General features: G+C 49.2%; 3 protein-coding genes across 4 annotated transcripts in view; 1 reads left to right on the forward strand and 2 right to left on the reverse strand.

Moving 5' to 3' along the window:
• LOC102936186 (butyrophilin-like protein 2) overlaps positions 1 to 23,585 on the reverse strand; it is a 1,677,894-nt gene that overhangs the window by 1,031,283 nt on the left and 623,026 nt on the right.
• Positions 1 to 23,585, forward strand: part of LOC114020220 (butyrophilin subfamily 1 member A1) — a 1,361,724-nt gene that overhangs the window by 807,038 nt on the left and 531,101 nt on the right.
• The window catches only part of LOC102939832 (zinc finger protein RFP-like), a 50,306-nt gene that overhangs the window by 15,558 nt on the left and 11,163 nt on the right, over positions 1 to 23,585 (reverse strand). Inside the window, exons 1-5 of one of the 2 annotated variants that reach the window (XM_027824000.3) lie at positions 5,160 to 5,578; positions 2,175 to 2,270; positions 1,395 to 1,625; positions 949 to 971; positions 142 to 257 (exon numbers count right to left, since the gene is read on the reverse strand). In XM_027824000.3, coding sequence (XP_027679801.2) covers positions 142 to 257; positions 949 to 971; positions 1,395 to 1,625; positions 2,175 to 2,270; positions 5,160 to 5,576 — 883 coding nt within the window. In that variant the 5' untranslated portion in view covers positions 5,577 to 5,578. Of the gene's footprint in view, positions 1 to 141; positions 258 to 948; positions 972 to 1,394; positions 1,626 to 2,174; positions 2,271 to 5,159; positions 5,579 to 23,585 lie in introns of those variants that run through there. The other variant, XM_043528190.1, reaches the window with a different exon arrangement.

The following is a 23,585-nucleotide window of genomic DNA, read 5'->3' on the forward strand; positions in this document are numbered from 1 at the left end:
TTCTCACCCAACAATTAAATAGAAGTGTCATCTAATTATGAACCAATTGGCCAGAACCATTCTCATCCCTCAATCTCAGAGGCTTATCCGAATTCCCCGCCCTCATCCCCCCCACCCCACCCCCAGATTCCTTCTTTGTACCTTTGAACTTCCTCAGAGTCTCCATTAGAGCACCAGTTTTCTGGGAGAAATCACAGAGACTCTTTTCCTGCTCAGGAGAAATCTTCACTGACTGCTGGAACTTCCCCTTCTCACACCTGGAGAGAAAACATTTCACATGGTTCTATTTCAATTAGTGACGCATTATAAGTTGTTGCTAGTCAGTTGCTGTTCTAAGAGGCCTAGAGTCAGAATTCCTCTACTTCTCCCAGCCTTAGTGCAGGTGCAACACAAGCCATGGCCATGCAACTTTCCCCCAAAGGACCAGCTCTGGGGACAAAAGGGGACATGAGTCTCTATAGCAAGTTCACTCTTTGGCCTCCATGCTCTGAGGGACAGGAGGTTTCCTTGTTAAGTGTTGTAGAAATCTGTCCACCAGGAACTAGACTGAGTCCCCCCTCCCCCAGCTCATTCCACACAGGTCTCCAAACATTCCTCAGGTCGGAAAGACTCTTGACCACAGCTACCCTGGGCTGAATGGTAACCAGGGCCCCAGCAGTGACAGGCCCATATTCCATCCCCACAATCCTGAGGCAGCCAGTCCCCCAGGGATGTGACATCTCTTGGAAATACTGGAGGTCAGTTTTTCCCACTGAATGGAGAATTCCAGAGTCTTCTATAAAAGTGTGAGAATCTCAGGATTAAATGGATCAGAGAGATTTGTATCCAGAATATGACCTTCCCCACACATTTTGCGGTAGCGCCCTGGGGAGATGCGGTGCTAACATCACCACCAAGATTTTTCTCAGCATTGTGAAGTGTAAGGGGGTGTGAGAGAGAGCCACATACCTGCTCAAGGTGCTTCTGACATCCTAGAGGAGAGAGAGAGGGAAAGAATTTCAGTCTCACCTGAAAAAAGAAAAGGAGTACTTGTGGCACCTTAGAGACTAACAAATTTATTAGAGCATAAGCTTTCGTGAGCTAGAGCTCACTTCATCGGATGCATCTCTGAAAAAAGTCTCACCTGACACACTTAATTTTCCAAGAAAGGGATTTTGAAATATGGGGAAGAGAGGCCCTGACTACATTGCCATATATTCATTGAAGTAATGGGGCTTTTGTCTCTCTTAATATCTATGTGTCTGTGACTCTGCAATGACCAATGGTCATTCACATTTCAGGAATGCACACATGGAATTACACGGTGGTCTCTGATTGCTGGACTCCTGTGCTCATGTTTCAGGAGCTGTCCTGTCCCTGTGGTGGGATCTGGAGTATTTCTAACTCAGTCTCACCTGCAGGAATTCATTCGCTGGCTTCTTATACTTCCTCTCCAGGTCACTGATCAACTTGCTGAGACAGGAAATCTCCTTAGAGAGTTTGGTGATATTTTCCTTCTGTATCTTCACAGTCACCTCTTCCAGCTTTTCCAGCTGGGCCAGCAGGAGTCGCTCTTGTTCCTCCAGGAACTGCCGCAGTTGCTGAAATTCAGACACAATTTTCTGCCTCTCCTTTTCTATGTGTTTCTGTAAAGCAACAGGGAAAGGGCTGGTCAGGGACAAGGAAGCAGCCTGGGGTCTTTTATGGAGTGCTGAGTGTGCAGGAGGGAGAATTTCTTTGCAAACCTAAGATTTCTGACACTTGATTCTACCCTGTGGTTACTTGGGAGAGGATTCTCTTACACCTCTTTCATTTCTCCCCCATGTCTCTGGAAAGGGATGTTTCCATGGCTGACGTGCTTAGGACGTTGTGTTATCAATGGCCTCTGAGCATGGAGACCCAGAGCAGCAGGAGACAGGATTCAGCATTACACTGACAGAAGTTCCAAGGGAAAAAAGGAATCAAAGAATTCACCAACCCAAGAAATGACGCAGACACAGGGAAAGTCCCAAGGGCTAGAAATTAACTCATTCACTGATACGAGAGCTTAGATTCTGCACATGAACCTAACACAGAAAATCTAGGATCATGGAGAAACACACACAAGCCCACGTTCACCAAGGCCACACAGGAGTCTCCTTCCAAACAGACCTCCCAGGGTCAGTCCCTGCCGGTTAATAACAACAGGCACTTACCAGATACTCCCGGCTTTTCTTCTCTCCAGTCTCTTTTAATCCCAGCAGCTTTTCTCTCTCTTCCCTCAGAGTCTTCAAATGGGCCTGGATTTTTCCCTGTACAAACAGAGATGATTTGGGAGGTTTTATTTTGAGAGACGAGAGGGGTGTGTAAGGGGATGTTTTTCCATCCAAACCCAAGGTGAATGTTGGTCCTAATCGGTTGATGACACCAGGGCCACCAAAGAAATTAAACCTAACAATGGAGACTGGCAGTGTATCATATTCAGGCTTATTACCAGTTCAGATTCAGTCTTTTTAGTAATTAGAGAGAGAGCTCCATTATCCAAGCTTGATTGGTATTTATTAATTAATTACTAGTGCGAAGGGTTGGGTCACAGAAACCCCTTTGGGACTGCCACCTGATGTGCTGGGACTACCTCTAAGCCCGTTTTCCCTGGCAGTTTGGGACTTCAGTGCCTTGCCTTGTTGTGCCAGACACGCTAGCCTGCTGCAAACACAAACCCAGGTCTGAACCACGTCCCCCAAAAGCGGCAGGCTTAACTGAAAACAGCTTAAGAAGTGCTCCTGTCTCCAGCACCCAGATACCCAGTTCCCAATGGGATCAAAACCCCAAATAAATCTGTTTTACTCTGTATAAAGCTCATACAGGGTAAACTCATAAATTGTTTGCCCTCTATAACACTGATAGAGAGATATGCACAGCTGTTTGCTCCCCCAGGAATTAATTACTTGCTCTGGGTTAATTAATAAGTAAAAAGTGAGTTTATTAAACATAAAAAGTAGGATTTAAGTGGTTCCAAGTAATAACAGACAGAACAAAGTGAATTACCAAGCAAAATAAAATAAAACACACAAGTTTAAGCCTAATACAGTCAGAAACTAAATGCAGGTAAATCCCACCCTCAGAGATGTTCCAATAAGCTTCTTTTACAGACTGAACTTCCTCCTAGTCTGGGTCCAGCAATCACTCACACCCCTGTAGTTACTGTCCTTTGTTCCACTTTCTTTACGGCATCTCTTTGGGGTGGAAAGGCTATCTCTTGAGCCAGCTGAAGACAAAATGGAGGGGTTTCCCAGGGGCTTATATAGTCTCTCTCTTGTGGGTGGAAACCCCTCTCTCCCCCTGTGTAGAATTACAGCTACAAGATGGAGTTTTGGAGTCACATGGGCAAGTCACATGCCCATGCATGACTCAGTTCTTTACAGGCCGACGCCATTGTCCACATGCTAGTTTGAACCTTCCCAGGAAAGCTCAGATGTGTATTGGTGTCTATCAAGGTCCATTGTTAGCCAAGTACTCCCAATTACTTGAATAACCCCTTCACGCTATGTTGACCAGATTTGCCTTAGGTGCTTCCTACAGGAAACACTTTAAATACAAGCATAGAGCCAACCCCATAACTTCAGATATAAAAATGACACATGCATACAAATAGGATGAATACATTCAGTAGAACATAACCTTTGCAAAGATATGTTACATGGCATATGTAGCATAAAACATATTCCATTTATGGCATATTTACGTTCATAAGCATATTTCTATAAAGCATTATGGGGTGCAACATCACAACTAGTCCAGCATAGAACAGGAAACTGGGGTCACGTGGTGGTGAATCAATTAACGTGATTTTCAGAAGATTAACAAAGTGATACAAATCCCAGAAACCACCAGGGCTCGAAATATGGGCTGGGATTCTCCAAGCAGCCCAACTCCCAACTGAATTTCAGCCTTGAAGCCCTGGGGATTGCACTGGCTGGACAGACCTGGTCTAAGCATTACAGCCAAACCCCATTAGACAGGCTGATTTTTGGTAAGAATGGTTGGGGTTTGCCCTAGTGCTATCTTGAATGCTTTTAATAGAAATGTCTTCTGGGTAGCTACCCCTACAGTCCCACTGCCTAGTAAAGGTGGCAGATGCAGTGGATTCTGGGAGATTTGAAAATGCTGTATTGTGTGACTAATGGAACCACTTTGGCTGGTCCTTGCCTACGTACAAAATAAAGCAGATGAATGACCCCGCTCAACACCGCCCAAAGGTTAGTTCTGCTGCAATCAAGCCTAATCCTTGTGGTATTTGGAATGAGCCTGCACTCTCTGGAGCCCTTTTGTGTGTGGACTCAGAGTGCTCAGGGTCCCACACAGTGTTTAGCACATTGATCATCTCTAGTGCAGGCTGGTATCTGAGTTTAACCCCTCATGGAGCAACATAGGAATTCAGAATCCCTGTGGGAAACCTCCTCTCCCTGCTGGGCTCCCCTGGGACCTCTATTAAGGCATCTTTCCCTCCTAATGTCTGTACTTTATCACTGCTCCGTGCTGCTGCTAGGGTGGCAGCATTGCCTAGTGGTTTGGGCACTGGACTAGGTCTTGGGATACCTGGGGTGTATTCCCAACTCTGCCACTGACCTGCTGTGCGACCTTGGACAAGTCACTTCCCTCTCTGTGCCTCAGTTTCCCTTCACACCCGTTCTCTTGTCTACTTAGTCTGCAACCTGCTCAGGGGAGGGATTGTCCCTCAGTGTGTTTTGTGCAGGGCACAGATCTCATTTCAGAGCTGTAAGGGCTGCTGTGAGCCAAATAAAAATAAGAACAATTATAAACCATGATACAAATCAGTAATAACAGCCACAGCTTGTAACTTCCCCTTCTCCAGCCTGAAAGCAGCACTCTCACATAGACAGGCCTGCAGCTCTTGTGATCTCAGCTTCCCTGATCATTTAACAGCTTTCATTTCATAAAAAGTTCCTTTATTTCACCAGTGGAAGCTGGGTTTGACAAGGATTCAGCTTCTCAGATAAAAGTTTCCCAAGTCAGGTATCTTTAAAGAATTTTTTTTTTTTTTTTTTTTTTTTGCCTTTCTTGCCATTCCGCCAGAGCTGCATGATGTAGATACACTTGTGACAGGCAACTTGTAGTGAAATTAACCTGTAATTAAAATCCAAAGTTATTGCCCATTAAACTTGAGAGAAATTCCCTACCTTGTACTCCTGGGCTGCCTCTTCTATGGGAACCACCGTGTGAGCTCTGTGAGCCCGGGATAGATAGCAAACCAGACAGATAGGGGTTTGGTCCTTTTCACAGAAGAGTTTCAGAGTTTCCTGGTGTTCCCCACACATCCTCTCTCCTCCTGCTGTCTTTGCTGCCTGTAAACTCAGCCATTTGGCTATTGCTACCAGGTTTTCCAGCTGCCTGTTGGGCCTGAGGTTTCTCTGTTGCACAGTTTCTCTGCACTGAGGGCAGGAGGCGGCTGTATCGGGTCCCTCCCAGCACTGGGTGATGCAGGCTCGGCAGAAATTGTGCCCACACTCTGTTATCACGGGGTCTTTAAAATACTCCAGACAGATGGGACAAGTAGCTTGTTCCTGCAGACTTTCCATGGGATTCTCTGCAGCCATGGCTTCCCCTGGACAGTGTAACAGAGTTAGTTTCACTTTTCTGAGCTCAGAAATATGCTCCACCTGCAACACAATCCAGTGTCACCAGGTTCACCTTCCTGGAACTGACTCAGGCTGTTTGCTGAGGTGGAGCGAGCCCACTGATAACAAAGTGGCCAGGAGGGCGAAGGAGGGCGGGGGAAGAATGCAGGCACCCCGGGGACGCGCCTGGGAGCACGTAGCTTTAACAATTAAAATCTGGGGTGGAACGTGATCAAATGTGCCCCTATGGATCTTTGCTCCTGTGGACAGTCACTGAGACTTCACAGGACATCAGCATCCCCCTGTCACAATGTGCTTGCAGGAGCAGGGTCTGTGTGTGTCTAAGGAAGGATAGTCAAGCTATTGTATATGTGTGTGTCTATAATTTTGATGTATAATATTGTTTTTAAGCATTTTTCTTTATTTATTGAGTGAAATTTTCATACTTGCAGAATATGATGGGTTTGAAGCTTTGTTTTTATATTTTTCTCAATTTAAATTTTCACAGTTGTGGGAAATTAGTGGGGGATAAAACAATAGCGAGTCAGTCTACAATTATTTAATGACAGCAGACGTTGAGATTCAAAAAGTTAAAGCTTTATAACCATTAAAACACAAATTGTCAACATCACATGTGAAAAGATGCAAAATAACTCTCCTTAAGTCAAACTCGAATAAGTTCTCATGCAGCACTGTTCCTTTTGTGACTGTACATTGTGATTATCGTCAATGGAAATATATAGTCATTGGTTTGCGTGTGTACAGTGAAATCAACATTTATCACCGTTTACTGATAAACTCTATTCCTTCTAAGCCTAGGGATATTAAATTCACAGGCTAAAAACTTTGTTAATCTGGAGTCCATGTTTCAAAGGCCTGATTCTCATTTACATTAAGGCTGTTCTTGCTCAATGTAAACAGGCCTTAATGCAAGCAGTGTCACCACCTCTCATAATTTTATCATGAGTCTCATTATATTTGGTGCGTTTGCTAAAGCCCTGTTAGAGGGTTTATTCCTTCACCCTCTCACTTCCCTGGTCCTTCTCGCATGAACAGAGAACAACAATATCCGAAGTCCGAAGGTGCAAACAATTCAATGTTTATTGGGGTGAACTTCCACCAAGCTTAAATCCAAGCTCCTTTTTCCTTATTTTTGAATCCCAACTTACTTCCTGTTTGCCCCTAATTTATATAGCAATAGTCTCAGCTGTACCTTAACCAATCATTTTACTGAAATCTATCTGACCAATCCTATCATATTGTAACATAATTCTCTAACAAATTATATCCCACTACCCTAATTAACTTACACCTAGCAAAATTAATTATACAGCAGACAGAAAGAATTATGAGGGTTAATTATACAGCAGACAGAAATGAGGGTTTCACAACCACAACTTATTGAGAAGTGATTTCCTGCCAGACAGGATGCTATCAAACTAAGTTTTCTTCAACCATCTTTAGCCCAATAGCACCTTATTTCAATGTGACTAGTTTGGAATGTGAGGATGTGACCGTTCGCGTCCCAGTTTATGGCTGCCTCTGCTGCTTAGCCAAAGGCCTTAGCCTAAGCACAGGCCTCAGACTGTCACAGTGAGAGAAGGCCCTTACACCCGCAGACAGTGATTTTGATTCTTTCTTTTATACCTTTATAACTAGCCAAGTGATAAGAATACACCAAAATTCTTAAAGTATAGGCCTTTACAGACAGGCCTGAAAAGCCCCAGCTCCTGGAAGCATGGGATGAGGTGAGACTCTCGGCTTTCATTTTCTATGCAATGGAAGATTCTCGCCCTCTCAGTTGCAGAGAAAATCTAAAAAAAGTGACCCAGGTGCCGCCTACAGGTCTGAGCAACCAAAACCCAAATAGAAACAACATAATATTTATTATGATTACTTTTCATAGAATCACAGAAGATTAGGAAGAGACCTCAGGAGGGTCATCCTGTCCAATCCCCTGCTCAAAGCAGGACCAACACCAACTTCATGATTTTGAGGAGCCTGACTTGTGCTTTGTAAATGCTGGGGGTTGTCAATACTGTGCCACACAGGTGCTGACTTCTCGTTTCCCCTGGAGGTGCTCCACTCCTTTGCCCCCCAGGGCACATCACTTAGGGCAGGCCAGGGGGTGGGAGCTTAAGGAGAGGAGGAGGAGGAGCAGGGGTGGGGCCACTGAGAGGGATCGAGATTCACTGCCGGTCGGGGGCTAAGGCCCCACCAGGAAGAAGCTGGCTCTGCTGGCAGGGGCTGCACTTCACATCGAGGGAGCTGATCACCTTCTCAGCTCCCCGACCAGGAAGCGCAGCCCCTGTTGGTGCCATTCCACGTCTGCCCAAGGCTTTCAGTTTGGGGGGTTCACCTGGCCCCTTTCTGCTCAAACAATGCCCATGTTAAAAAGGGGGGGAGCATGGCCCCTTGGCTCCAACTGGTTCCGGTGCTCCGGTGGACACTGCATAGCTTACATCCACTGTTACTGGCTCCCAGGAGCCATTCCAAGCTGCCCCACACTCACAGTCCAATCAATACTAGCGCTCCTGGTGAGGACACGCCCCGCCAACACAAGAAGCAAAGTGCAGACAGCACAAATGATGCAGTTACCATGGCAGCTGCAGGCCGACATAAGTTAGGTTGACTTAATATTTTAATGTAGACATGCCCTGAGTGATATTCTACCTGGGTCTTATTGAAACAGATCTTTAACCGCCCACCGCTGGGGAGAATGTTTACCAGAACCAGTGAAAAGTCGGATCCAGTATGGTGAATGCACAGGAGTTTATTTGAGAATGAATCACACAAGCAGTATAAGGTTATCACATGCCCGTCTCCCGAGTGAGCCTCAATTCCCCGAGCAGAAACCCTCAGTAACTATGCTGGCCTTACACTGTATCCTGATTGGCAAACAAAGTGGGTGTAGGTATCACTTCTAGATGAAGGCTCTTCTCTTCTCTTCTCTTCTCTGTCACTTGGCTTGTCAAATATCCCCCAAGGCAGAGTCTTGGCTACTTGGAGATTGTCTTACGGCATTACAGGTGTCTTCGGAAGTTAATTAAGGAACGTTTCCTTCTTTCTAAACCTGATTTACTTTACTTAATATTTATACCTTTTTTTCTCCAAGAAGTCACATGTTCCAGAAACATTCCCTGTGGATGTTTTATTACTAATTTTCTCTAATTAATATTTTGGAAGGGAGCGCACAGAGGTACCGACCAAAGATCACTCCATGTTTACCCTCTTATCAATGACAGGTTTCAGAGTAACAGCCATGTTAGTCTGTATTCGCAGAAAGAAAAGGAGGACTTGTGGCACCTTAGAGACTAACCAATTTATTTGAGCATGAGCTTTTGTGAGCTACAGCTCACTTCATCGGATGGCATGATGTCTTCCAAAGGGGGTCATTTTGCCCCAGGTCAGCTTGTGCCAAGCTTACTGATCGCTTGTCTTCATGCCTCTGACAAAGTGGGTTCCAGCCCATGAAAGCTTATGCCCACATAAATTTGTTAGTCTTTAAGATGCCACAGGACTCCTCGTTGTTTTTTCAGAAACAGACTAACATGGCTACCCCTCTGAAACATGTTTTTTTGCATTTTCTTTACCTAGTGGGCTGGCATATTGACTGACATATTCCAAAGGTTGGTATTGAAACATACACACAGAATAGAGCCAGCCAGTGAATTTCCACTGATACTAAGAGAAGAATCCTGTTCCCAGAATCCTCGAGCAAATTCAGACATGTGAAGCCATACCACATTCATTCATACCACATCACAACACAAAACAACCGCATCCGATGAAGTGAGCTGTAGCTCACGAAAGCTTATGCTCAAATAAATTGGTTAGTCTCTAAGGTGCCACAAGTACTCCTTTTCTTTTTGCGAACCACATCATACTAATTCAGCACCGTCCCAAGAGGTCTCATTGCCAGGAGGATCAGCCTCACTCCCAGCCTGGATGGAACAGAATGGAACTCAGACCCAGAGTTACCTTATTTCACAGTCCCTGGCAAAGAGTTTCACCTGCTTTTCTTCATTTCCCCTCCCCCATCAATAATTTTAGGGCAGCAGAAGTGAAACCCAGGAGCAGTGGGGAGGAGACTGGAGAGACAAATTCCTCAGTCTGTGCCAGCTGCAGCTATTGGTGCCAACACCATACTTCCCCGAGTGCTTGGCACAGCAGCAGAGTTGAAGAGGGGGGAGATCTTTGCACCCCCTGCACAGGAGAAAGGAAAAACCAGGTTGGGACAGTTACTGAGCTGGAAACTCCACCAAAGAAAACCAAAACGGGCAAAATGGAGGACATGTGCAGGGGGGAGGGTGAGCATTGCACCTGCTGACTGCAACAGCCCCCTCTCCACTTGACCTCAGGACCCTTTAGATCCCAGCTGAGCAGGGCCGTCCTTACTAATCCTGGTGCCCTCCACAGCCCGAGCACCTGCACCCCTGCTTGCAGATTGGGTAAAATGAGTTTCCGATGGGAAACTCCTGCAGGAACCATCCCTCTACTTATGACCAATTGGCAAGGCAGCCATCAGACCTGAAGACTATCGTTCAGGATGTGAGTATGTACTTGTGAATGTCTGTGCGGTCGCCATCCTTGATCTTTCTGTGTTCCTAGAGGCTCTAAATCTGAAACATGTAACAGAGGCGACTTTCACTCTGTTGAGCTTGAAACTGTTGCACCAAAGCTGAACCCAGGGAGGTGTAACACCACCTTACTCAAGTCACTTTAAATAAAATAAAAGGCTACATGGTATATTTTCTATGGGTGCTGGGGGGACACAACCAAGCAGGGAAGCAAATCCCATGACTCTGCTCACAACAATTGCAGTTGGAATATTAACAAGGAACAAATCAGAATTGTCTTTCCTGCTTTATTTACTATAAATACCCATCTGAGTGAAAAGGAGCTGAGAAGCAGTTTTAATACCCACAACAATGGAAAAGAGACCTACAGATTTTGGAAACAGCTTTTTTAATGGCACTAAAATGACAACAAAGTAAAGGAAGTAACACTGAAGAGTTACAGTCTCACTTTCAGGGACAGTTTATAATTCTCTGTCCCTCTTGCATTCCCTTTTCTTTCATACTGTTCCTTTTTGACTCACCATTTTTTCTAGAAAGAAAAGGAGGACTTGTGGCACCTTAGAGACTAACCAATTTATTTGAGCATAAGCTTTCGTGAGCTACAGCTCACTTCATCGGATGCATGCACTCACTTCCAATCCCTGTTTATTTCTGTGTCTCTTCCACTCTCCTTGGATCACTGTCACAGATCATTCCCTCGCATGGTCCCCATTCTTTCCCCTCTCACTGCCTCTGGCTGTTTCATCTCTTCAGAGTGCTTTCCTTTCATTGTTTTCATATCTAGTTTTCACCCTTTCTCCAGGACTCTCTGTTGATTTTGTTTTGCTTTGACATATTTTCTGTTTGTTTCTTCTATTCCCGCCCTGTCCAGTGTTAACACCCCAAAAGTTAAAAATCGTGAGACAGAATCAAAAAGCATGGGTTTGACAACCCCCGCCCCAGCCAAAAAAACGGAGGTTTCAAAAATATATTATATAATATATCTGGTTTATCTTGTGATTTTTGTCCATTCCCTGCTCATCCCCATGTGTGTGATTACAATGGTGCCAACCCTCCCAGCTTCGTAGAGGAAGGTGCCTTTGGCCCCTGCCACAGGAACAGGTCCATAAGTAGTGCAGGGTGAGAGGGGCAGCCACCCAGGGTGCAAAGCCAGCGGGGGCAGAAAAATGGGCCAGTGTGCAAGTGGGACTCATGCCCCCCCCCCCCATTTCTGCCTTCCATTTAGCACAGAGATTTTCAAACTGAGGGGGGCACCGGCAGATCAGAAGCTGGTGGAAGCCACCTGGCTGCTCATGCTTTGGGAGCCAGGGAACTGGCTGTCTGCCTAGTGTTAGGATATAGATATTCAGGCCTGTCTGCAAAGGCCTAGTCTTTAAGAATTTAGGTGTATTCTTATCACTTAGCTAGTTCTAGAGGTATAAAAGAAAGAATCAAAATCACTGTCTGCGGGTGTAAGGTCCTTCTCTTACTGTGACAGTCTGCTTAGCGCTTAGGCTAAGGCCTTTGGCTAAGCAGCAGAGGCAGCCATAAGCTGGGAAGCGACCGGTCACATCCTCACATTCCAACCTAGTCACATTGAAATAAAGTGCTATTGGGCTGTTAGGAATACAATCCTGTCCTGATAGTGCCCATCGCCTCCAGAGAAAGGGAAGTGCCTAGAAGATGTAAAAGGAAACTTAGTTTGATAGCATCCTGTCTGGCAAGAACTCACTTATCAATAGCTGGGATGTGAAATCCTCATTTCTGTGTTTGTTCTATCACTGTAGTCCCCATTTCCCTATTGTTTGTCTGCATAATCTCTGTCTGGTTCTGTGATTGTTTCTGCTGCTGTATAATTAATTTTTCTCGGTGTAAACTAATTAAGGTGGTGGGATATAATTGGTTAAATAATCATGTTACACTATGTTAGGATTGGTTAGGAAAATGATTGGTTAAGGTATAGCTAAGCAGAACTCAAGTTTTACTATATAGTCTGCAGTCAATCAGGGAGTGAGTGTGTGGGTGGGGGAAATGGGAACAGGGAATGGGGGTGGGGAAATTGGAATCATGTTTGGCTAAGGGCAAGAATGGGAACAGGGACACAGGTGTAAGGCTCTGTGGTGTCAGAGCTGGGAAGGGGGACACTAAGGAAGGAAGGGGGAGGGATAGTTTGAGCATTGGCCTGCTAAACCCAGGGTTGTGAAGTCAATCCTTGAGGGGGCCATTTAGGGGATCTGGGGTGAAAATTGGGGATTGGTCCTGCTTTGAGCAGGGGGTTGGACTAGATGACCTCCTGAGGTCCCTTCCAGCCCTGATATTCTATAATTCTATGAAACTGGAATCATGCTTGCTGGAAGTTCACCCCAATAAACATCGAATTGTTTGAACCTTTGGACTTCGGGTATTGTTGTTCTCTGTTCATGCGAGAAGGACCAGGGAAGTAAGTGGGTGAAGGAATAAGCCCCCTAACTCCCAGCAGCCCTCTATGGCCTTCTCCCCGAGCCGGGCTGCTTCTGCAAGGCCAGGGTCTCCCCAGGCAGGGTGGGGAGCACAGCTCTAAGCTGCACCCATGATGCACTCTTACTTCTGCCCCAAAGAAGTACATTGGTCAAACTGGACAGTCTCTACGTAAAAGAATAAATGGACACAAATCAGATGTCAAGAATTATAACATTCATAAACCAGTTGGAGAACACTTCAATCTCTCTGGTCACGCGATTACAGACATGAAAGTTGCGATATTACAACAGAAAAACTTCAAAACCAGACTCCAGCGAGAAACTGTTGAATTGGAATTCATTTGCAAATTGGATACAATTAACTTAGGCTTGAATAGAGACTGGGAGTGGCTAAGTCATTATTCAAGGTAACCTATTTCCCCTTGTTTTTTCCTACCCCCCCCCCCCACCCCCAGACGTTCTTGTTAAACCCTGGATTTGTGCTGGAAATGGCCCACCTTGATTATCATACACAATGTAAGGAGAGTGATCACTTTAGATAAGCTATTACCAACAGGAGAGTGGGTCTGTGGGGGGGGGGGGAGGGTGAGAAAACCTGGATTTGTGCTGGAAATGGCCCAGCTTGATTATCATACACATTGTAAGGAGAGTGATCACTTTAGATAAACTATTACCAGCAGGAGAGTGGGGTGGGGGGAGAGAAAACCTTTTGTAGTGGTAAACACCCATTTTTTCATGCTTTGTGTGTATAAAAAGATCTTCTATACTTTCCACAGTATGCATCCGATGAAGTGAGCTGTAGCTCACAAAAGCTTATGCTCAAATAAATTGGTTAGTCTCTAAGGTGCCACAAGTACTCCTTTTCTTTTAAAGAAGCCCAGTGTCAGCTAATGATAACCTCTGGAGCTGGCCCCTGCCCATGAAACCTAGCTGCCGTGGTGCCAGAGGTTCTTGTTCCCCACACCCACAATAAAGCCCAGTGGCTTCAGCGGGAGCAGAGGGGTCTCAGCCCCCTGCCGCACAGGTTCAGGCCCAGCTGCGTCACCTGGAACAGAGGGTGCTCAGCCCCTCCAAGATCAGGCCCAGCAGTGTCAGCTGGAGGGAGCCCACGGTGCTTAGCAGTCTCCCTTCCCTGCAGGATCAGGCCCAGTGACCCTGGCTGGAGCAGGATCTCCCGAGAGTGCTAGGACCCCGCGGCAGTGGCATGGAGCTGGGTGCCACAGGCCTGAGCGGAAATGTGTGTCAGACACGTCCCCGGCCACCTCCCCATGTCTGGTGGCCTGTGCGGTGGTGGGGGGGGTTTCGTTCTATTCTCATGGCCTCGGCTTCTGGAGCTTGCGGGAGTGAGTCCACCCTGTCAGCAGCAGCCGCCTGCCCCCAGCACCTGGGCTGGACACTGGGGTCGCACAGCTGGGCTCAGAGCTTGGGCTGTGTGATCACAAGCTTGGCAGCCACAGGTCGGGGCAGGGCAGCCAAGGGGAGCAAGGGACAGTTCTGCTCCGTGCACAGGGAGCCTGGGGAGAGTGACGCAACTGCAATGGGAGGTCCCCAGGCAGTGAGCGGGGTGTGACTGGGCTGCGGAGAGGCCAGTGCCCAAGGGGATGGGTATTGCAGAAAGCACCTCAGGGAATAGTTCTGTGCTAATGGAAGGCAGAAACTGTGGGGGGGGGGGGCACACAGGGTCACATGGATGCCGCCACCCCCACATCACATCTACGGGATGCAAATATCCTTGCTTGCTGACGGTGCTAAAATGCTTAATTACGGTTCTGCACAGAAGCTCTGGCTGGGAGACCCCCAATGAGATCTAAGGACACAGATTTGTACAAAATGCTCCCTGCTGCTGCTGCTTCTCCCCAACCCCCCAAACCCTGATTGATTCATGCTGGGTCCCCCCCAGCCCCCACCTCTGCCTGTCCCCAGCCTGGCTGTTAATTTTGCCCCCTGCCCAGCCCCCGCCTCTGCCCCTCAGGGCTCCTCTGCCCCTCCTGGAGCCCCAGGGGTTCTTCCCCCTCCCATCCCTGGGGCTACAGGGAAGGGGAGGGGCTTCCAGGGGTCATAAAAATGAGGAGCCAGGGGCTGGGTAGACAGGGGTCCTCCAAGGTCTTAGAGACTGGGGTGAGTGAGGCTAGAAAGGCTGATTTCTGGTTCCCCAGTGGGATATCCCCCCGCCCCGCCCCGCCCAGGGACACAGTCTGAGCCGGGATCCCCCCACCCCTACCCAGAGCCAGGGGCGGATTCTCTCCCCAGGGATGGAGCCCGGCAGGAAAGTGAAGATCAGGGCCTCGTCACCAGCACCGATAAATGTCACCTGCCCCCGGCCACAGTCCAGACAAACCCGGATCCTGCTGGGGGCCCGGCTCAGGGGCAGGAGGGTCTCAGGGGAGGTGAGAGCCTGGAGCCGACCCCCTCCCCACCACCACTCCTCAGCCCAGATCCCCCCCTTAGGGCTGAGGCTGATCCCTCCCTTCCTCCCCACAGACTCTCTGGCCACCCCCACAGCCCAGAATCGCCCACCCCCCACCTCCACTTCCCAGCAATGACTCCCCGAGGTGAATCCCTCACAGCCCAGCACCCAGGGCCAAGTGTCAAGTCTCTCAGGGGTGTCGGGCAGTCGCTGCCGCGTGTCTCCCCCTCTCACACTTTCCCCACCCTCAGACAGGACGAGGTCGGGATGAGCCGTGTCTGGATCCAGAGTCACAGTCACTGGAGAGAGAGAGAGAATCAGAGCGCAGGGGTGGCAGGTTTGTATAATTTTTGGTGGTGGCCAGAATCCGCCCCCTCAAACTCCGCCCCCCTCCTGCCCAAGGCTCTGGGAGGGAGTTTAGGTGGGGCAGGAGGTCTGGGGTGCAGGCCCTTGGCTGGGGCAGGGGATTGGGCTGCAGGGTGCAGGCTCTGGGAGGGAGTTTGGGGATGCGAGGGAGTGCAGAGGGAGGGGATGCAGGGGTGAGGGCTGTGGGGTGTGGCTGCAGATGAGGGCTTTGGGGTGTGGGAGGGGCTCAGGGCGAGAGTAGGGGGGTAGGGGGTGAGGGCTCTGTCTGAGCTGGGGGGTTTGGGGTGTTGGAGAGGCTCAGCTGGGGCAGAGGGTTGGGGTGTGGGGGGATGAGGGCTCTGGCTGGGGCTGGAGATGAGGGGTTTGTGGTGTTGGAGGGGGCTCAGGGCTAAGGCAGGGGGTTGGAGTGCAGGGGGGTGAGGGCTCTGGCTGGGACTGGGGATCAGGTGTTTGGAGTGCTGGAGGGGCTCAGGGCTCGGGTACAGGGTTGAGGGTGTGTGCGGGGTAAAAGCTCTGGCTGGGGGTGTGGGCTCTGGGTGGGGCAGGGCTGGGGATGAGTTTGGGGTGCAGGCAGGCTGCTCCGGGACAGGGGCCAGAGAGGAGGACTCCCCCCAGCCCTTTCCCTGCCAGCAGCAGCGAGCTCTGGGGGAGGAGCCCCCCCTTCCCGCCCCCCGAGCAGCACACGCACCCCCACCCCGTCACTGCATGTGCTCCTAGGGCCCCTCTCAGGTCCAGGAATCTCCCTCGCCTCCCCCGTGGTGGGTGCCAGGGGGTGCTGCGTGCACCTCCTCCCCTCCTGCTGCCCCTCACTGTAGCCTCACTGGGGGTGAGGGATGGGGCTGCCTCTTGCCCAGCATGGGGCAGGAGCGGTGACTGCAGGCGGGGGGGCCCCCCCTGTGCTGGTGGAGGGTCCCGCCGGAGAAGGGAAGGGTCTGAGGAGGAAGGGCAGGCTCAGTCAGTCTGCCCTGGCAGTGGGGACGGGGCACTAGGACACTGCAGCAGCAGTTGCTGCAGGGAGGCAGCTTGGAGCTTGACAGAAGAGGCAGCCAGGGATGCTCTGCTCTGGGTCCGGGGAGGTGTGTGGGGGGCAGGAAGCAGGGGCTGGGGGGAGGCGACACCCGGCCCCAAATATTGGTGGAGCTGGGCCCCTGGGCTCTGAATATTGCTGGTGCCAAGGCACCACGTGGAGATATAACTCGCTGCCCCTGTCAGAGCGTGAGGGGCAGAGCTCAGCCCTGGGGGAGGCTGGGACCATTTCTCACACTCCCCAGCAGCCCCGTCCTGGTTGGGACCCGCCCTCCTCTGAAATGTCACAGCTCGGACAGCAACAGGCCACAGGGTACCAGGATTCAACATGCCCAGAGTTTCACTGCTCAGCAGCAGTCAAAGCACAAAAGTCCATTAGCCTGGGGGAGGGAGGGGTCAGCACAAGTGAAGGGGGAATGAGGAAGAAGCTACGAGTGTGGGGGAGGAGGGGCAGATTAGGGTTCTCTGGGGCCATGGGCCAGAGCAAGGGGGCACCCCACCCCACCCCTTCTGCCTGCAGTCCCTCCACCTCCTCACACTTCTGCAGGGGAAATGGAGTCAGGGCACAGGGGCTTGCCCCTCTCCGCCCACCTGGCAGTCCCGGCGGTTGGCGGGGCTAACTCCCACACCCGACTTCACTCCCCGGCTCGAGTGCCAGGCCGGTGGAATGGGACAAGCCCGGCAAGCCCCTGGGCCCAGACCCCACTCAGTGGCAAGAGTGCTGGACAGGCAGAGCAGGTTGGGGCACAGAGACACCCATTTTTCCGGAGACACCCAATTGGCCTGGGCCACTGAGGGAGAGGGGGAGATATGGAGTAGGTGGCTGGTGGAAAGAGGGAGCGGGTCATGCTAGTGGTGAGGAGACTGAAGTGACGTCCTGTTTACCAGAGACAGAAGAATACTACTGGGGTCATGGTGGATGGAGAGAGGAGCAAAGAGACAAGCTCACAGCTCTGATCACAGGAGCTCCCTGTATCTTTATAATGGAGCCAGGAGAGCCCCTGTCTGATCAAGGCTCTGATCCTCCGCTTGAGACTGGTGCAGGGGTCATCCACAGACACAGTCCCTGCTCACCCCATCAGTGTGGGGTCACTGCAGAGCTCTTGGCTTTCTTCAGAGGGGAAAAGATGAAGGAAGAAACAGAGAAAAATTGGGGATTGGCCATCAGCACAGGGAGACAAAACAAACTCCCCCTGGAGAAGTGGCTGTGGAGGTGCATGTCCCACTGGTTCTGTACAAGGGGTGGCAGTGGCTGTCACAGATCCCGGCAGGGTGCAGTGCACATGCCAGCGGTGGAGCGGCAGGAAGAGTAGATGTAACATGATGTAGATTCATTATGGTGTAGTAGGACATAGGCACAAACCCTGTCTCACCTTGTGATATGCTGTGAAATGCAGGGTGCTGGGGAGTTCTTCCCTGAACGAGTGTAAGCGGGGGAACAGTCCCCCTCTTGTGGGGAACTTTCCTGGCCTCTGCACTACCCTGGTGAAGTGGGCTAGCGAAAGGATCTGAGTCCTCCCTCCCACTTCCTTTACCCAGTGGCCTCCCTGCCCTTGAGGACTCCCCTTCCACTCTCCTGTCTGGCAGAGTCCTCGTAACCCCAACAAGGCTGGGCCCAGGATGTGGTCACCTAGGACAGGGGCTAGGGTGTCCCCACTCCGGAGTACTCTCTCTGCACTGGGCACTTCTCTGACCCACTGACCATTACATACAAGTTAAAGCAAATGCAAGTTATTTAATCAACAATTAATTTTAAAAAGAATAAGGAAAAATGGGAAAGGTTAAAGGAAACACATCACCCCGCTCGGTGGCAGGGAACATCACAAACAGCGTCTCTGGAACGTCAGGGCAGTTCACAGTCTGTTCCTTGTAAGTCCCAGGCCTTCTTCTCAGGCCCTGGCTGTGCTGCAGGGATGCTGTGGGTTGGACACTTGCTCTGGTGGTGGCCACATGCTCTCAGGCTCTAAGTGGTAGGACCCTTCTTCCCAGTATCGCCCCCGCCCTGTCGGGTTTATGATCCAAGCCTGGCCTGCAGAGCCCCTTGGCTGAGGCGTCTCCCTGTGCTGGGCCCGCTGCCCAGGGTCCCCCTCGCTCTCCCCAGCTGCTCACCGCACCCAGCCCCAGCTGCACCACTCTGTCTCTGCACTGCTGCTGGGGCTGCTGCTCTGCCTCCAGCTCCCTGGGCTGCTTCTCTGGTCCCCCTGGCTCTGGTTGCTGCAGCTCTGCTCCCAGGACAGGTCTGCTCTGCAGGCTGCTTCTGTGACTCTACTCCCAGCACTGACCTGCTTCCTGGGCTGTTTTTGTGGCCCCTCTGGCTCTTGTTGCTGCAGATCTGCTCCCCGGACAAGTCTGCTCTCTCTGGGCTGTGCCTCTGGCTTTGGGGCTGCAGCTCTGCTCCCAGGACAGGGTCTGCTCTCTCTGGGCTTCTTTTCTGGTCCCTCTGGATCTGGCCCAGCTCTGCTCCCCAGCTTAGCTTGGGGCCCTGCTTTCTCCTTAGCTCAGCCTCACTCTGTCTGACCCAGGCAAATCCAGCTCACACGGAGGATGGGACCTCCCTAGCCTCCTGACTCTGATTAGCCTGCCCACCCTGTCATTCATGCTGACCTGGAGCATTGGCCTCTCCCCATTGTTCCTGGGGACTATCAGTGTCAGGGTCCTGATTTCCCATAGACCCTTCCCCTTTTAGTACTGGGAGCTAGCCAACCAACCCCGCCCCCCCCACTGAATGTTAGTAAGGGGGGGCAACAGTCCCCTTACATATCACATCCACTCCCACATTCAAGGAAAGAGGCATATTGCCTCATGGGAACAGATATCTGGATGTTGATAAAATATGATCTTTAATTACTTTCTTTTATAGGTGCCACAGATCTTCTCCACCCTAAAACCAGCCACAAAATTAGAGAGGAGAGCGGGTCTGAACCGGTATTGCATGAGTCAATATTGTACAAACAAATACACTGAGGGAAAAATAAAGTTATAAGTTCATCAGAAGCTTCACTGGGTTGCATGAGTGTCTCTCTCCCAGGGTGGATCTTCACTGCAGAGTTAGGCCAGCATCAGACCTGGCTGTTGCCCCAATCTGTTTATTGCGCAAGCACAAAAACTCTGACTCAAGTCTGGTGGTGCTTTACACTCAGGCTAGCTGGCAAGACCTTGAGTGTAGGCTTTAGCCCAAGTACCACTTTAATTCAGGTTGGTTACATGCCCACTTTGCCGTCTGGAGGGAGGTTAATCATCTCAGGGGCTGATAGTCCTCCAGTGCCTTCCCACAATTCCTCCTGGGCCATATTTTCTTGGCCACTACCTACTTTACTACTGTATTGGTTATCAATTTTTCAGATTAGTTTTTTGTGGAAAATTCATCCAGTTTAGTCTTTCCCCACATTTTATAAAGACACATTAAAAAACACACACTCCAAAAGAATGATAGTAATAAAGAAAGCAAGCAAACAAAAAAAGATTTCCTATTGTAACAATTAAAAAATAATAATTTAAAAGCAAACAACTCCATCCACCACAGTTAAAGAAACAGCCACATGAGACTCCAAATTGGAACAAAAAGTTTCTTGTCAGAGGAAGGATAATGATACTTACTTATTTTGTTATCTCGTTTCTCTAAAAACGAAAGAGAAATAAATATATATTTTTGTTAGGCATTTCTATTTTCTTACCTTTTATTTCACTTTGTCATCAAAGTGAAGGCTGAAAGAAATCAACATCCTCTTCAGAACATCAGACAAGAGGATCCAGTGGTCCCTTCTGATCTTAAACTCTGACTTCACGACTCTATTGCTTGTCAGTTTTTTAAAGTAGCTTTTGGTGTGCAATCTATCCACTTTAGCATTTCCCCACATTTTACAGAATTACACTAACCCTTCCAAAAAAGAATAAAAACCTGCCTCTTAGAAATCTCTAATGATGGAGATTCTACATCCTCCTTAGGCAACTTATTCCAGGCTTAACTACCCTGACAGTTAGGAAGTTTTTCCTAATGTCCAACCTGAACCACCCTTGCTGCAATTTAAGCCCATTGCTTCTTGTCCTATCCTCCACGGTTAATGAGAACAATTTACTTCCTTCTTCCTTGTAACAACTTTTCATATACTTGAAAATTATCATGTCCCCCCCACCCCCTAGTCTTCTAATCTCCAGACTGAACAAACTCAATTACTCTATTGCTTACCAATTATTCAAATTAGCTTTTTGTGGGAAATTTATCCAGGTTAGTCTTTCACCGACATTTTATGAAGTTATATTAATGTCCATAATCATAATAATAATAAACAAAACAACAACAACAACAATAATAATGAATAAAGTAAGCAAACAAACAAAAACAGGTTTAATAATGTAAAATAATAAATAAATAAAAGTTACATTTAAAAGCAAACAACTCCACAATTGATCAAACTTCCTGTGCCAATGATGGAGTACAAAAGTTTAAAACCATGCCCTTTGGACTTCGTGGGGTCACTGCCACTTTCCAGCAGCTGATGGACAAAGTGCTTCGGCCGCATGGGTCCTACACAGCTACACACATTGATAATATCATCATCTGCAGTGACAGCTGGGTTTCATGGCCACCCCAACCAAGTGTCAAGTGGCCACCCATGATGTCTCTTACGTATCATATTCTGTGGGGTGGGGAAGGGGAAGCTATGACCTTTGTTGGAAAAACTCCAAGGCCTAGTGGGCTGCCCTGTCCCTTTCACTAACAAGCCAGTCTAGTGGCTTATGCAAATAGCGGGGTACTATCGACGGTTCATCCTACCACGGCTGCCGCTTTGACAGACCAGGTTAAGGACACTGCAACCAAAAGGGTCTATTGGATCAAAAGCTGTGACAAGGCATTTAGGGCACGACAAGAGCTGTTGACCCAGGAGCCAGTACAATTCCACTCAGCCTTCTCAAAGCCCTTTATTCTCCAAACAGATGCGTCCGATGGCAGACTCGGAGCAGTGCTATCTCAACAAGTCAGAGGAGGAGAACACCCTGTTGTCTATCTCATCAGGAAGTTGTTCCCACAGGAGGTAGCCTAATTAGGCATTCAGAAGGAGGCTCTGGAGGTGAAATGGAGCCACTGATGACTTAATGCTATTATTGGTGATGGCAGCCTTTACAGTGCCTTTACAGCACAGTAACTTGCTGTCTCAGGAGTGTCAAAAATCACACCCCCCCCACCCCAAGTGCAGCAAGTTTGAGTGCTGTAATGCACCAGTGTAGACAGGCTCTGAGCGTCGACCTGGTTGACCAGGAGTGCTGGGAGATCTCTCTCCCCAGCGCTCGCAGGTGAGCCCACAGGCAGCGCTTTGCTGTCTAGTGTAGACAGAGCCAAATGCTTCACAACCACTGCGCGCCTCCGGAGGGAATTCTGCTGAGACCAGCGGGCTCTCACCTTGGCGTGGAGTTCTGGGAGATGGTGCGTTTAAGCATGCGGGAGTATGGAGGGTCAGCTCTGTTCCGGTCCCAGAGGCTTGAATTATCTGGGGATCCTGGGGCTCAGAAGATTGAGTTCCCCTTTCTTCAGTCCGGTGGCACCTAACCAGGTCTGGGATACACACACCAGTAAACAGAAACCTTCTCAGTGCCCAGCATTCAAACCCCCTTAACTCTGACCAGGTGAGTTCTGGAGACATGAATGGAGAGGTCTCCCCCTCAGGCTGCCACATCCCTTCTCCTTGGGCTGAGGGAGGCTCTTTCCTGGATGCTTCTCCCTGTTTCTGGATATAAGCCTCTCCCTCCAGTGCTGCCACCTCCTGCTCCCTTTGCCTTGGGGTGCGAAAGTTTCTATTAATGATTCTTCCTGGGCTGGGGAGAGGCTGTCTCCTGTTCCATGTCTTCCACCGTTCTCTGTGGCCAGGATAGAGCAGATGGTGACTTTAACCAGAGACACCTGTGGCCAGGAGCTGCCCCGACTCTGCTGCTGGGAATGTGGCAGCCCCGGCAGGGGGAGCGGGGAGATGCAGCAGGAGAGGAGGCAGAAAAGCAGCAAGATAGACCGGAGAACCCAAGGGGACTGTCTGTGACTCCATGTTCAGGCTGTTCTGGTGCTTGAGAGGTTCACATTTGATACCTAGCATGGGGTTTGTAACTGTTTGCCCTGAGGTTGTGTCAAGGTTCCTCCCCCACTCTGAACGCTAGGGTACAGATGTGGGGACCTGCATGAAAAAAACCTCCTAAGCTTATCTTTACCAGCTTAGGTCAAAACTTCCCCAAGGTACAAAATATTCCACCTTTTGTCCTTGAGCTGGCCGCTACCACCACCAAACTAATACTGGTTACTGGGGAAGAGTTGTTTGGAAACTTCTTTCCCCCCAAAATACTTCCCAAAACCTTGCACCCCACTTCCTGGACAAGGTTTGATAAAAAGCCTCACCAATTTGCCTAGGTGACTACAGACCCAGACCCTTGGATCTTAAGAACAATGAAAAAAGCATTCAGTTTTCTTACAAGAAGACTTTTAATAGAAGTAGAAGTAAATAGAAATAAAGAAATCCCCCCTGTAAAATCAGGATGGTAGATACCTTACAGGGTAATTAGATTCAAAACATAGAGAACCCCTCTAGGCAAAACCTTAAGTTACAAAAAAGATACACAGACAGAAATAGTTATTCTATTCAGCACACTTCTTTTCTCAGCCATTCAAAGAAATCATAATCTAACACGTACCTAGCTAGATTACTTACTAAAAGTTCTAAGACTTCATTCCTGGTCTATCCCCGGCAAAGACAGACTATAGACCGACACACAGACCCTTTGTTTCTCCCTCCTCCCAGCTTTTGAAAGTATCTTGTCTCCTCATTGGTCATTTTGGTCAGGTGCCAGCGAGGTTACCTTCAGCTTCTTAACCCTTTACAGGTGAGAGGAGTTTTCCCCTTCCCTTTATATTTATGACAGGTTGGTACTCACATTTGTGAGCTACTCTAGACAGTGGAGTCAAATCTGCATCTCCCACATGCCAGCTGAGGGCTCTCACCATGGGGGTAAAAGTTATGAGGCAGGTGAGATCACAAAACCCACCTCCACCTTCTCCCCACCCCCACACTCACATTGTGTGTGGAGCGAGGCAGGTGCCTGACTCATTCCAGCAAGAAACGCGGTAGGAGCCTGAGCCACTGACTGTCAGGCGCTGGGTTCCCGTCTGTGGGTGGCTGAGCAGAGACCGACG

The sequence above is a fragment of the Chelonia mydas genome, chromosome 14 (assembly GCF_015237465.2).
Source record: "Chelonia mydas isolate rCheMyd1 chromosome 14, rCheMyd1.pri.v2, whole genome shotgun sequence".
Lineage (NCBI taxonomy): Eukaryota > Metazoa > Chordata > Testudines > Cheloniidae > Chelonia > Chelonia mydas.